The sequence below is a fragment of the Leptodactylus fuscus genome, chromosome 1, assembly GCF_031893055.1.
Source record: "Leptodactylus fuscus isolate aLepFus1 chromosome 1, aLepFus1.hap2, whole genome shotgun sequence".
In the NCBI taxonomy this organism is placed as follows: domain Eukaryota; kingdom Metazoa; phylum Chordata; class Amphibia; order Anura; family Leptodactylidae; genus Leptodactylus; species Leptodactylus fuscus.
In genome coordinates, this window is record NC_134265.1 from 45,243,152 (window position 1) to 45,257,907 (window position 14,756).

The window sequence follows — 14,756 nt, forward strand, 5'->3', positions numbered from 1 at the left end:
TTTGTTACGGAAATTTGACTCCTTTAAATGAATCTTCCAAAATCCATACACATGCTACAGAAATTATTCACTTGGAACTGATTTTGATTTGTAAAAATTTCTGTAACAAATATGTGCAGTGTGAATATAACCTAATACTAATCTTGATGGGTTTAGACATATAGATTCATGGAAGATAAAATTTTGTAGCAAAGGGACAAAAGAAAAATTAAAGGCGGCATTACTCACCTCACCGATCCTCTACCTCTACGCTTTTCCAATGTTTATTGGGTACTCACAGGTCTCTACTTCCTGGTTATGTCTCAGCACGGTAGGAAAAGCCTAGAAATGGCCGCTATGCCAATCACTAGCTGGAGATTGGACAAGCGGAAATTTCCTGCGTGTCAAGAGTGGACCAGCAAGTAAGGACCAGCAGGGTCCCAGCAAGTATTGGAGAAGCTGTGAAGGAACACCGCACCAAAAACCATCAAAGTGAAATTTACATATTCATCAGTCTGAAAAATTCCAGAAACAAAAGCAACTTAAGGAAAACAGAAGCCGCTTTCTTAAAGTGTAACTCCCATTTTATTTTATTATATTGTTTCGGGCGGTGTTTGGTGAATCTTTTTTGAATATACGTTATTAACCTATCAAACTTCCTATTTTTCCATTAGCAATGATCTAACTAAGCATTGTCAGGTAGACTCTGTTCATTCATGTGTACTCAATGTAGTATATAGAGCTGAAGCAGTTAAAGGGGGATATGGTCATTTTAAATGGCTGTAGCTCTGGTTTTATACCAGCTAGAAAAATGGTTCTGGCATCGTAAGAAAGCTGAGATTCTTGTGATACTACAGCTATTTTTCAAGGTGGTAGAAAACCTAAGATACAGCCATTTGAAGTAATCCCCCCCTTTAGTAAATGCTTCAGCTCTACATATTTACAATATAGCTGTGTATGGACTTTCCCTAGTAACAGCTCAGTTAGATGGTTGCTGTTTTCTAATAAAAAAGGAAGTTAGATAGGTTAATAAAATATATTACAAAAATGGTCACCAAGCAACCCATGACAATAGCAAAAAAAAAAAATGGGAGTTACACTTTCATTATTTTCACCTTTAATTGGAAGGACAGAAGGGGTGATATTTAGGTCTTTGGGGTTGCACAGACAATAATACAGCACGTCATAGCATTAATACACATGATTATACCAGGATTTTTCTTAAAGGTGATGTGTTACATCGAATCCCATTAGCAATGACCAAGCATTATGCACAGATAAAAAATAGGATATTGTGGAAATGATATTTGCTGCATTGCTACAATAAAAACATGTTTGTCTGCAGAATGTGTATAATATAAGTGATATTATATTTGTCTAATCGTAATGACTTTCTGCCTTTCATCATATCAGTAACCAGTCACACAGTGAAGTATCTGAATGATCACAGCACCCATTACCGTAATTCACTTACCCTTACTGCCTGCGGTGATCTTGAGTAGTCTACAATGTCACATTGAAAAGAGTAACCTGTGGCCCAGCCCGACATAAGGAACTAAAGAGAAGAGGAACAGTGTTAGAGTTAGATTATTCAACAAGCATGAAGAACATCTCATTTCATATGCCCTATTATAGTATATAGATGGAGGGACCACACTCAAATCTCCCACTATTAGCTATGATCGCCAATTTTCCCGAATTTATTGGCATATCAGAGTCCAGAAAAGGACATTGCTCACAGAAGAGGTTTTCTAAAAGTGGTAATCTAGAGTGCAAGACGTAAAAGTGTCTATTTTAATAACGTTAATTTTGGTAGACCTATATTAGCTGGAACGTTGGTGAGATATATGTCCCATCCATTCATAGAGGACATCTAAAGAGGTGGGACTCTTACCCAAGAGTCATTCCTGTGGAATCAATATCCCTTAAAACATACCTGCCAACATATACTCTGAGAAAACAGCTGGTAGGAGAGACCATGCCCCTTTGAGATGTGTGTCACACTCCCTTTTTGGGAATGAAAATACACTGGCCATGCTCATATTCGTAACATGACCATCACATATTGTGCCAACATCACAGATATAAACAGAGTACAACCTGGACCTGGAAGATTTGTCTGCTCTTCCAAGAGTTTCTCCTTTTTTCAGGAGTCCATCAAGAAATTCCAGGAGACTTGGCACTTATGCCTCAAGTAACACAGTTATGATCTAGCAGCCATATCTCACAAAAATTTGCAACATGCGAGTCAAATGGATGAAACCATGAAATTCCTAGACCACGTATCTGCTTCTGGGGTATCTGCGTGACTCCCCTGGATTACCCACATGCTCATCTGCACTCCAGTTCATCCTGCTCTGTTGGACTTAACTCTCAGGTTAGTGTCTGGGTTCCTCTGGATCCTCTTACTTGGTGTTCGCTGGGTGTTCGTCGCTCTCTGGGCAGTTGCGGATCAGGGCCTCAGATTTTTACCAAGTCCAACTTCACTTCTGGTGAAGAACTCTGGGGCCTGGTTCCACTCCAGTTGAGAGAGCGTAGCACACCCAGGACTGTTTTTGCCTCAGCACTTGGGGATCCTGGTTGCCCGGGACTTACAGAGTTATTTGTTGTATCAGGTTCCTAAAAACAACGCTTTGCAAAAGGGGCTTTAGGCATTAAACAAGCTTTCAGATGGGAGTGCAACTACTAGACTGTGGCAGTCATACTGTAATCCAAAAGCAAGCCAACACAGTACATGGCTACCTGTACAATTAACTCTATAGGGTCAATGCCTGAGCTAAGGGAAGATAGGTTGCAAAACCCACTATGGTTAGAGAAATTTTGTTGGATCTCAATATTGATGGTCTATCAATATTAGGTGAGTGTTTGACACCCAGCCCACCCACTGATCAAACTGTAGACCAGTAAACAGATAAATGTAACAACGAAGAGTTGTGACTCTTTAAACAGCTGATTTGTGAGGGTGCTGAGAATTAAAGTTGAGCTCTGTTCACATTGGTGACTCTGTTCAAAACCTGTGTCTATGATAGCATAGCATCACACTATTCTTGCCATCAAAATGACAGAACTCCAACAGAGCCCATTATAAGTTAAATAATTATGATGACTTATAACATTTAAATTCAGAGGACCCATGAAGAAATTCCACTGCTAAGCAGAGAACTTCCCAAAGGACGTGTTACATACGTTTACAGAGCACTTACTTCATAGCACATGTACAAAGAGAATAGGACCATGAAGAAGTTATACAGCGCCATTATGCCCTTTAGGTCAAATGGTTTCCTGTTCTCCATCATCTTGGGCCCAAACGACGTCACAAAATAAATATAGGCCCCAATGATGAGGGTTTGAGGGATCGGAGAAGACATAAGTGGCCAGTCCTCCACTCGTGGATCTATCAAGACAGGAAAGAGAAATTTAATAATCTTTATAAAAACATTAAAAAAATAAAAATAAATCACCAAAAATGTATTAGAACTGGATTTGAGAATTAACTATTTGGTAAAGATTTATCATTTGTGTACTATGGGAATTCGGAGTAACAGTGAAAGGAACTGACAGCCCTTAGGTGTCGTAGTCATATCTGATCACAACATTGGAGGGGTTATGTGTGATCTGAAATGTCTCATCACAGGCACTGCCACGGGGTCTCTGCTGTGCATCTATATTTCTGACAGCTACCATAACATACCATTATGGTAGATTCTGTGAAGGATTTAATGGGGTCCATCAGGTATCCATTACGGTACTAGTCATTTTGCAGAATGAAAGTCCTATATACACAATGTCTTACATGCACAATTTAAAAAAAATCCTCAGAGGCTTCTAAAGAATATGATTATACCATTATTACATCTATAAGAAACATTACAGTCCTCAAAATCACAACCCCCCTCCTAAATTTGGGTTATTATTCCTAAACTGAAATTCCAAGTATTGTAGGTGTTTAGAATCTCATTACATCTGGACACATCATTCTTTTCCCAACACAAAAAGTGCACTGTATCCATTGACTGAAAGGGGGATATTTAGCACTGCAGCACTTCCCCCTTGTAGTGAAGGGGAAGGACGGAGGAGGTTGGCAGCGCCTTGTACTTCTTAGTGCAATATTACATGCTGCAACCTCTCTTACATTCCTGCCAAGTAAAATATAGCATTCATACAACGTGGAGATTTTCCAGGCATAGTAGAAAGAGGGGAGATTCTTCTCAGGAGTACCCTTATAAGAGGGTGTCAAAGAGTCTTGGGAATAACCTGAAAATATCCTAAAGAGTGGTCGTATAAATAATAGATACAAATGGGACCATACAGTAAAGTTCTGTATGAGTGCATAGTCATTGAATGACATTGGCTTTGACATTGCTCCTGGACCTTGGCCAGCATGCTATAGATGTGAGCTATAATTATTAATCCACTTGGTTATTCATAAATAGCTGTTGGCTCCTTGCAAGCGCATTAGCCAGCCCAGCGTGACTTTCATCTCCTTAGACTTAGCCCGCTCGTATTCCTCATAAGGATTAAAGAACCTAATAAACCTACAGTATGGAATGCGCAGCGCTTATCATATATCACTTACAGCCGGACCAGCTTATGTTACACCTCATAAGTTTTCCTGGTTGGACAGATTTTGGGGTTATTTTTATAGGAGGCAGCAGCTTTGTTGGATCCTGCAGTCTAAAATGTGTTCTACTTCTCAGATTTTTTAAGGCAATGCTACTACATTATGTTTTTACACCATTTTCCCAACAGGAGGAAGGACAACAATGGACGTATGTAGATTTAATAGGGTTTCCAGGACTATGATATTGATCAGCTGTCCTTCAGATAGGTCATCAGTATTAGATCGGCGGGGGTCCTACACCTGGAGCCCCCACAGATCAGCTCATTAAAGGGGATGCAGCATTTGGACAAGTGCTGTGGCTGCTTCGCTGTTTACCAAGCGCAGCACTGTACATTGTATTAGTGACTGTGCCTCAAACATCTGATCGATACAGACCTCCAAGTGCCAGACTAGATCCATCTAATATTGATGGCTGATCCTAAGGATAGGGCATCTCTGCTTATACCCACTTATACAATATGGCCTATTATGTCAGTAACCACTGTATTAACTAGAATACACCTGAGAGTCAATAACAACCTCCCTATAGAGCAGCTGAGTAGGTTCCTTCAAAGACCTATATACCTGAAAAGTCATATAATCTTTTACTTTCACATCTTATGGTTTTAGTGATTAACTTAGAACAGATAACACCACCATAAAGACATCTCCATAGACATCCAGAGGGTCCAAGTAATACTTAGGATTTATGGCCTGTCACTCACCAGCATCTTTAATCCAGTCGTCATATAGCAGCACCGCTCTTGATGTTAGGTCCTTGAAGGTCATGTTCATTTGTGTTCTGTAAAATAATTATATACGTTCACTTACACTTGTGTATATACAGGTAATAGACGCTGATTCTGGCAAATAAACAGTTGCAGACCAAGGTTCGGCCATGACATGTTCCTTTAAATTGTTAGACATTTGCTATATGGCCAAAAATTCTGTGCAGGACACTACAGCAATGCTCTCTACGCCAACAGGACTTCATGAGACGCCATGTCTCTAGGGTCACAGTGCCACTGCAGCCAACTTCTACTTTATGTAGATATGGAAGCTTTTAATGGGAAAACCATTGACTTGGTTAGAGCCAACTGTAAGGATTGAAACGAAACGTTCTTTAGTGCATTAGTCCATCATACCCATAATGGATTAGCCCATTAGGAAACATGAGCATGTACATCCTCAATCTGGAGGGAGGGGGCTTACTGAAACTGATAGGTATCGAAACTTGTCATGGTAGAACAATGGAAGAGAAGTCTATCCAAACCAGCACTACTAAAACGACTGAACTAATCTATAGGTCTATGAACATATTACCCTATCAAACCAAGTTTATGTGAAATGTATGGTCATGGTCATACAACAAATGTAAAGCACCATAGAAGTAATATAATAAGTCCAGCACCATGGAATTAATATAATAATGTACAACACCATGGGATTAATATAATGTACAGCACCATGGAATTAATATAATACTGTACAGCACCATGGAATTAATATAATAATGTCCAGCACCATGGAATATAATAATGTCCAGCACCATGGAATATAAATGTACAGCACCATGGAATATACAGTCATGGCCAAAAGTTTTGAGAATGACACAAATATTATATTTTCACATGATCTGCTGCTCTCTGGTTTTTATGTGTGTTTGTCAGATGTTTTTATCACATACAGAAATATAATTGCAATCATATTATGAGTAACAAAAGCTTATATTGACAGTTAGAATGAGTTAATGCAGCAAGTCAATATTTGCAGTGTTGACCCTTCTTCTTCAGGACCTCTGCAATTCTCCCTGGCATGCTCTCAATCAACTTCTGGACCAAATCCTGACTGATAGCCGTCCAAGACTGTGAGAGAGCCGATTCCCTTGGCTGAGAAGCAACCCCACATATGAATGGTTTCAGGATGCTTTGCAGTTGGCATGAGACAAGACTGGTGGTAGTGCTCACCTCATCTTCTCCGAATAAGCTGTTTTCCAGATGTCCCAAACAATCGAAAAGGGGATTCATCAGAGAAAATGACTTTACCCCAGTCCTCAGCAGTCCACTCCCTGTACCTTTTGCAGAATATTAGTCTGTCCCTGATGTTTTTTCTGGAGAGAAGTGGCTTCTTTGCTGCCCTCCTTGAGACCAGGCCTTGCTCCTAGAGTCTCCGCCTCACAGTGTGTGCAGATGCACTCACACCTGCCTGCTGCCATTCCTCAGCAAGCTCTGCACTGCTGGTAGCCCGATCCCGCAACTGGAACACTTTTAAGACACGGTCCTGGCGCTTGCTGGTCTTTCTTGGGCGCCCTGGAGCCTTTTTGCCAACAATGGAACCTCTCTCCTTGAAGTTCTTGATGATGCGATAGATTGTTGACTGAGGTGCAATCTTTCTAGCTTTCTCTTCCCTGTTAGGCCATTTTTGTGCAGTGCAATGATGACTGCACGTGTTTCTTTAGAGATAACCATGGTTAACAGAAGAGAAACAATGATGCCAAGCACCAGCCTCCTTTTAAAGTGTCCAGTGGTGTCATTCTTACTTAATCATGACAGCTTGATCTCCAGCCCTGTCCTCATCAACACCCACACCTGTGTTAATGGAGCAATCACTGAAACGATGTTAGCTGGTCTTTTTAACCCCTTCCCGACATGCGCCGTAATAGTACGGCGCGTGTCGGGTCTGTAACTATGGCAACCGCCCGGGAGCCGGGCGGCCGTCATAGCCGCCGGGTGTCTACTGCTTTAAGCAGTAGACAACCGGCTCTAATGCCTCCGATCGGTCCCCGGACCGATCGGAGGCATTAACCCCTCCGGCGCTGCTGTCAAAGGCGCCGAAGGCGCCATTTTCCCGGCGGCGCATGGGCGCCGCCATTTTGGCAAGGATCGCCGGCTCCTGGAGCATGCTCCAGGGCCGACCCCCCGTTGCCATGACAGCCGGGAGCCTTGTTAAAGGCTCCCAGCCGGTCTGCAAATTCTCTCTTTTGCAGGCTGGTGTATACAGCCTGCAAAAGAGATGATGCTTTTTTGCAATGCATTGCAATGCATTAGCATTGTAATGCATTGCATTAGTGATCAGACCCCCTGGGGTTCAACACCCCTAGGGGGTCTAATAAATGCAAAAAATAAATAAAAAAAAGTAAAAAAAAATATAAAAAAATATAAAAAGTATTAAAAGTTCAAATCACCCCCCTTTCCCTAGAACAGATATAAAAGTAGTTAAAAACTGTGAAACATATACATGTTAGGTATCCCCGCGTCTGAAATCGCCCGCTCTACAAATCTATACAAATATTTTTCCTGTTCGGTAAACGCCGTAGCAGGAAAAATAGTCAAAAGTGCCAAACTGCCGTTTTTTCACTGTTTTAATTCTGATAAAAATTTGAATAAAAAGTGATCAAAGCAATAACATTTCCCGAAAATGGTAGAACTAAAAAGTACACCCGGCCCCGCAAAAAAAGACGCCCTATACATCCCCGTACACTTACGTATAAAAAAGTTACGGCCGTCGGAATATGGCGACTTTTAGAAAAAAAAATTTTTTAACACCGTTTTGGAATTTTTTTTAGGGGTCAAAATGTAAATAAAACCATATAAGTTTGGTATCCCTGGAACCGTACCGAAACACAGAATATAGGGGACATGTCATTTTGGCTGCACAGTGAACGCCGTAAAACCAAAGCCCGTAAGAAAGTCGCAGAAATGCATTTTTTCTTCAAATCCACCCCATTCTGAATTTTTTTCCTGCTTCCCAGTACATTATATAGAATAATTAATGGTGGCATCATGAAGAAAAAATTGTCCCGCAAAAATTAAGACCTCATATGACTCTGGGAGCAGAGAAATAAAAAAGTTATGGGGTTTAGAAGGAGGGGAGTCAAAAACGAAAAACGAAAATCAAAAAATGCCATCGGCGGGAAGGGGTTAAGGCAGGGCTGCAATGATGTTGAAATGTGTTTTGGGGATAAAGTTAATTTTCTAGGCAAATATTGACTTTGCAAGTAATTTCTGTTAAGCTGATCACTCTTTATAACATTCTGGAGTATATGCAAATTGCCATTCGAAAAACTGAAGCAGTAGACTTTGTAAAAATTAATATTTGTATCATTCTCAAAACATTTGGCCATGACTGTAATAATGTCCAGCACCATGGAATATAATAATGTACAGCACCATGGAATTAATATAATAATGTACAGCACCATGGAATATAATAATGTACAACACCATGAAATTAATATAGTAATGTACAGCACCATGGAATTAATATAATACTGTACAGCGCCATGGAATTAATATAATAATGTACAGCACCATGGAATATAATAATGTACAACACCATGGAATTAATATAATAATGTACAGCACAATGGAATTAATGGTGATATATACAGTATATATATATATATATATATATATATATATATATATATATATATATATATATATATATATATATATATATATATGCAATAAGAATAACAGTATACCAGAGCCAAGCTACCCAATCACCTGTATACAATCTAATAGGAAGTAGGAAGCAATAATACTCTTCTTTGAACATGACAGTCAGACCACATTTACAGGTTTCACATATGGTATGTCTCGTGCATAAAACTGACCTTTTTACATTTAACACATGACCAAAACCCATCCTGAACCTGGGGCAAACTAGAAATATTCTTGACATTCTTTATACTAGAATCTTCCCACAAGAGAATAGTTGACATTCTTCTGCATTCCTTCCTGCTGGTATATTGCAGTTTTACCAGATTACTAAACACAAGGTTACAAGTTAGATGAAACTAGTGTAGTCATGTTACATTACTTCAGATCTAGGAAAAAAAAAAATCTTTCCAGGAAAAAAAATCTTTCCAGGAAAATACATAGACTACAATTACTGGAGCACTATGACCTCTAGTGATCAGTAACTGAAACAGTGGCGTAACTACCGCCATAGCAGCAGAGGCAGCTGCCACAGGGCCCGGGCCATTAGGGGCCCGATGACAGCCGCTACTGCTGCAGGTTTTTTTTTGTTTTTTTTTTTTTTTAATAGGCCGTTACGGGCCCTATTTACTTACCAATCCTGGCTGGGCTGGGATCAGTAAGTGACATTGCGGGCCCCACAAACACTATCATTATACTCGGGGGTCTTTGCAGACCCCCAAGTATAATGATCGGCGGACCGGGAGAGGTAAGGGAACGTAAAAAACACTGTTACTTACCTCTCCCCGATCCTGCCAGGCCTCCTTCCTAGTTGTCTGACATCTCTGACGTCACATAAACCCGGCCTGCTTCCCGGGTCATGTGACGTCCGACATCATTGAAGAAGGACGGCAGCGGAGCCCGACAGCATAGGAGCCGGGGAACAGGTAAAAAAAAGTAGTTTTTTATATTTTTATTCCCCCGGGTCTCCGATTATTATACTCTGGGGTCTGAAAAGACCCCAGAGTATAATAATTGTTTATGGGTGTCCACAGTGGGACATAATAGTGTGTGCAGGGGCCACTAAGGGACATAATACTGTGTGCAGGGGCCACTAAGGGACATAATAGTGTGTGCAGGGGCCACTAAGGGACATAATACTGTGTGCAGGGCCACTATGGGACATAATAGTGTGTGCTAGGGCCACTATGGGGATAATACTGTGTGCAGGGGCCACTAAGGGACATAATACTGTGTGCAGGGCCACTATGGGACATAATAGTGTGTGCAGGTAATGTATGACTAGGCATATTTACCAATTCGGAACCTTAAGGTGGCCTTACTCCTTAAAGGGATGCCAAACCTGACAATTTTGTCAAACCCAGTTCATCATCTAATGCGTGTCCACAAAGAACATGTCTCATTTCAGCATGGATGATTCTTTTTTTTTCCCCCAAGAAATAGTGATTATTCCAGTCTCCTTATTGAAAACATACGTATGGTAGGGGATTGGATAGATTAGCTCTTGGGCCAACATCTAATGTATTATTGCTTTTAATTCCAGACTGCATAAAAATAAAAATCATGAGTTACAATGAATGTGTATGGGTCCATGAAAATAGCCAATAAATGTCATCCATACTCTATCCATTTTTCATTTATCAAACTTAATATAAAAGTTGTTTGTTTTTTTTTCTAAAAATGGATTAACCACTGACCCGACTCTAAAATAAAAATATTCATGTGCCATCAGTGGAAAATACTGAGATCATACGAACATGAAAAACAAGGGAATAAAGCCTAAGGTGTATGCCTACCTTCATAGAGTTGTGACATGACAGGGCCTCGGGGTACACTTGTCTGCAACACCCATCACAAGATTTATCACTTTACTAGTGAGTGCAGTTGCATTTCAACTTGTAGGTTGCCATTACCACAACAGTACAAGTGCAAAAAATCCAGCAGGGTTGCAACTGTAGCCTTGCAGTTGAGGCAACATTATGCCAACATGTGGCATATATAAAGTACAAGCTTGTGTCAGAATAAAGATTGCTGCGTAGACGTCACATCGGCGTTGGAGTCTCCATACGAGAGACTGCTTAAAATCTGCGGAGAGAAAAGAGTCCTGCAAGGAGGACTTTTATCTCTACAGGTTTCAGTATAAAACTGGTTAGAAACCTGGCAGACCCCATTAGGGTAAGTTCAGACGGAATTTTTTGTTTCGGAACTTGTAGGCCACCTCAGGTTCCGGACCAAAATACGGGTAGCTGCGAGTGAAAGCCAGTACACTGCACCAGTATCCAGCCGCATACTCCACTCCAGATTAGTCACAGTCTGGAAGAGGGAGTGTCTTAAGGCCAAATCACGAGGCGAAACGACCTGAAGAATGAGCACCTTGCTTCTTTTTCTGGGAGCCGAAACAAACCGGCTGCGTCCATTCATTCCTATGGGTGTGTGCTATTCGAAACAGGAGTTTAGAATAGTACTCGCTCATCTCTAAAGATGACCCAACTATTTAGAGGCGTATCTGTAATCTACTGCAAAATCTGTAACCGGGCACCTGCCTGCCATGTGTCCCCTATACTAATGGTGTTTTCTTATGCAATGTCAAGTGGACACAATGGGCCCCTTCATACACTGAGGCGTGGTTCACATCTGCGCATGCGTTTTTGTTCGGGGAGTCCCCTTGGAACTAATACACATAAAAAAGCAGTTAAGCAGTTCCCTTAGGAAACCAGCACTCCCCATAGACGATAATGGGGAGCTTGGTTTCCCCAAGAAAAACGCAGAGAGAAATGTGCTGCTTGCAGCGCTTTTCCCTCCGCATTTTTCATGTGAAGAGGGTAACGGAATGACCCGAACACAGGTGTAAACAGAGCCTAAGACCCTGACGAACCCCTATTTCTCTATAGCTGATGTGAACTGGACCATGCACTGGTTAAAACCAGAATGTAATATTTGTAATACCCTCGGTCCCACCCATTTCGTTCACCTTCGTTTGGATCTTTTTAGATTTTTGGTTTCAAAAACTCTTCAGTATAACTTTGCAAATTTAGGACATGTGAAATGTGGCAAGAAAAGTGAAACAGGAGAACAACCTCGTTCCACAATGCTGCGAGTTGTAAAAAACTGGTTGGTCGAGTTGAGCAGGATTAAGCTGTATGGACATATCTGACTACGATCTCCTGTCATTATATAAACAGAAGGTGAAGTGTATAAAGATTTTCTAGGGAGAGTATCTAACAGCAGTAGTACTACATCTAGGAATATGATACAGACTAATGTAAAGTATGAATATTATAGGAATTTTTTTTTTTTTTTAGAAAAAGTTACTAAAACACTAGAGCCTTATTCACACAGCAGTGAAAAGCAGTAGGACGATGTCTGTTTTTGAATGGCCACCACACAGCTATTTTAAAAACCATGAAAGTCTATGGGTGTAGCCTCATCGTCTATATTGAAAAGCCGTCCAAACGCTCTGTCAAAAAGTCAATTTAAATAGAAGTCAATGATAGAGGGTTTTTTTATGGACGTTACTTGGAAGACAATTTGTGAAGCAACCCCAACACTGACACAAATAGCTGCCACCACCCGTCACTTACAGCAGACGAGATACCGATATACCAGACAACTCACACCTGCACCTTCTGGGACCACACCTCTAGCACACTGGCACAAAAGGTTAATGAAGCAAAGGTATATTTTCCCTCCTTAGGATTGTGGGGATGTGTTAAAGCCAAGGATAATCTATTTTAACATTTAATATACACAAAAGTGCTTATATACACATACAGTGCTTATGGAAAAAAGATGTAAAAAAGACAAATAAAACAATAAACAAGATACAAAGGGAATACGATAAAGAACAAACTTCTTACAAAAGCCTAGTTTTGGTGCTTGGCAGAAAGTTGAACAAACTACAGACTTGGTTGCATCTCCAGGTATCTGATAAAGGGGAGTCCTCTCCATCACCCATTTGTAGGATTCCTAACCTAGCCTTCTTATTGAAGCCTCATGGATGATATACACAGCATATGATGCAGAAGATTTTTACCAGTCCAGGCGTACAAAACATGCAAATGAAATTATAATCCCTAATTTGGGCTGGCTATAACATTACCGGATAATACAATTGACGCTAGAGATGCATTCATCTTCCCCAACCATAATTCTGTATGGAGATGGTTATAAAACATGAATTATGACATCCATGCCATTTATGTTATGTTTTTCCTTTATTCTATATAGATTCTGTATTAGGCTGACATAAGTACCTGTGGAGTCTGATCTACCCCATACACACAGGGGCGCACACACACATACGCTGGGCTCTTTGCATTGACCTATTAAGTAGTTGTCTGTTATCAATTTAATGAAGACCTTGGACCTAATTCTCTCTCTGTATTGTGAGAAGTGGAATTACCATGCGAACTAGACATACAGCAACACATAACCACTGCATCCAATTAGTTATACAATATTGTTAATTGTTAGAGATGAGCGAACACTAAAATGTTCGAGGTTCGAAATTCGATTCGAACAGCCGCTCAATGTTCGAGTGTTCAAATGGGTTTCGAACCCCATTATAGTCTATGGGGAACATATACTCGTTAAGGGGGAAACCCAAATTCGTGTCTGGAGGGTCACCAAGTCCACTATGACACCCCAGGAAATGATGCCAACACCTCTGGAATGACACTGGGACAGCAGGGGAAGCATGTCTGGGGGCATAAAAGTCACTTTATTTCATGGAAATCCCTGTCAGTTTGCGATTTTCGTAAGCTAACTTTTCCCCATAGAAATGCATTGGCCAGTGCTGATTGGCCAGAGTACAGAACTCGACCAATCAGCGCTGGCTCTGCTGGAGGAGGCGGAGTCTAAGATCGCTCCACACCAGTCTCCATTCAGGTCCGACCTTAGACTCCGCCTCCTCCGGCAGAGCCAGCGCTGATTGGCCAAAGGCTGGCCAATGCATTCCTATGCGAATACAGAGACTTAGCAGTGCTGAGCCATTTCTGCTCAACTACACATCTGATGCACACTCGGCACTGCTACATCAGATGTAGCAATCTGATGTAGCAGAGCCGAGGGTGCACTAGAACCCCTGTGCAAACTCAGTTCACGCTAATAGAATGCATTGGCCAGCGCTGATTGGCCAATGCATTCTATTAGCCCGATGAAGTAGAGCTGAATGTGTGTGCTAAGCACACACATTCAGCTCTACTTCATCGGGCTAATAGAATGCATTGGCCAGCGCTGATTGGCCAGAGTACGGAACTCGACCAATCAGCGCTGGCTCTGCTGGAGGAGGCGGAGTCTAAGATCGCTCCACACCAGTCTCCATTCAGGTCCGACCTTAGACTCCGCCTCCTCCAGCAGAGCCAGCGCTGATTGGCCGAATTCCGTACTCTGGCGAATCAGTGCTGGCCAATGCATTCTATTGGCGTGATGAAGCAGTGCTGAATGTGTGTGTTTAGCTCAACTACACCGGTGGAGTAGTTGAGCTAAGCACACAGATTCAGCTCTGCTTCAATCAGCGCTGGCCAATGCATTCTATTAGCTTGATGAAGCAGAGTGTGCACAAGGGTTCAAGCGCACCCTCGGCTCTGATGTAGCAGAGCCGAGGCTGCACAAGGGTTCAAGCGCACCCTCGGCTCTGATGTAGCAGAGCCGAGGCTGCACAAGGGTTCAAGCGCACCCTCGGCTCTGATGTAGCAGAGCCGAGGGTGCACAAGGGTTCAAGCGCACCCTCGGCT

The 14,756-nt window shown here is 41.5% G+C and overlaps 1 protein-coding gene across 1 annotated transcript in view; it reads right to left on the reverse strand.

Annotated features, from left to right (window-relative positions):
- Positions 1–14,756, reverse strand: part of ELOVL7 (ELOVL fatty acid elongase 7) — a 33,449-nt gene that overhangs the window by 6,310 nt on the left and 12,383 nt on the right. The window contains exons 2-4 of the mRNA XM_075262406.1: positions 5,305–5,381; positions 3,183–3,373; positions 1,454–1,534 (exon numbers count right to left, since the gene is read on the reverse strand). Of these exons, the coding sequence (XP_075118507.1) occupies positions 1,454–1,534; positions 3,183–3,373; positions 5,305–5,374 (342 nt within the window). The 5' untranslated portion in view covers positions 5,375–5,381. The remainder of the gene's footprint in view (positions 1–1,453; positions 1,535–3,182; positions 3,374–5,304; positions 5,382–14,756) is intronic.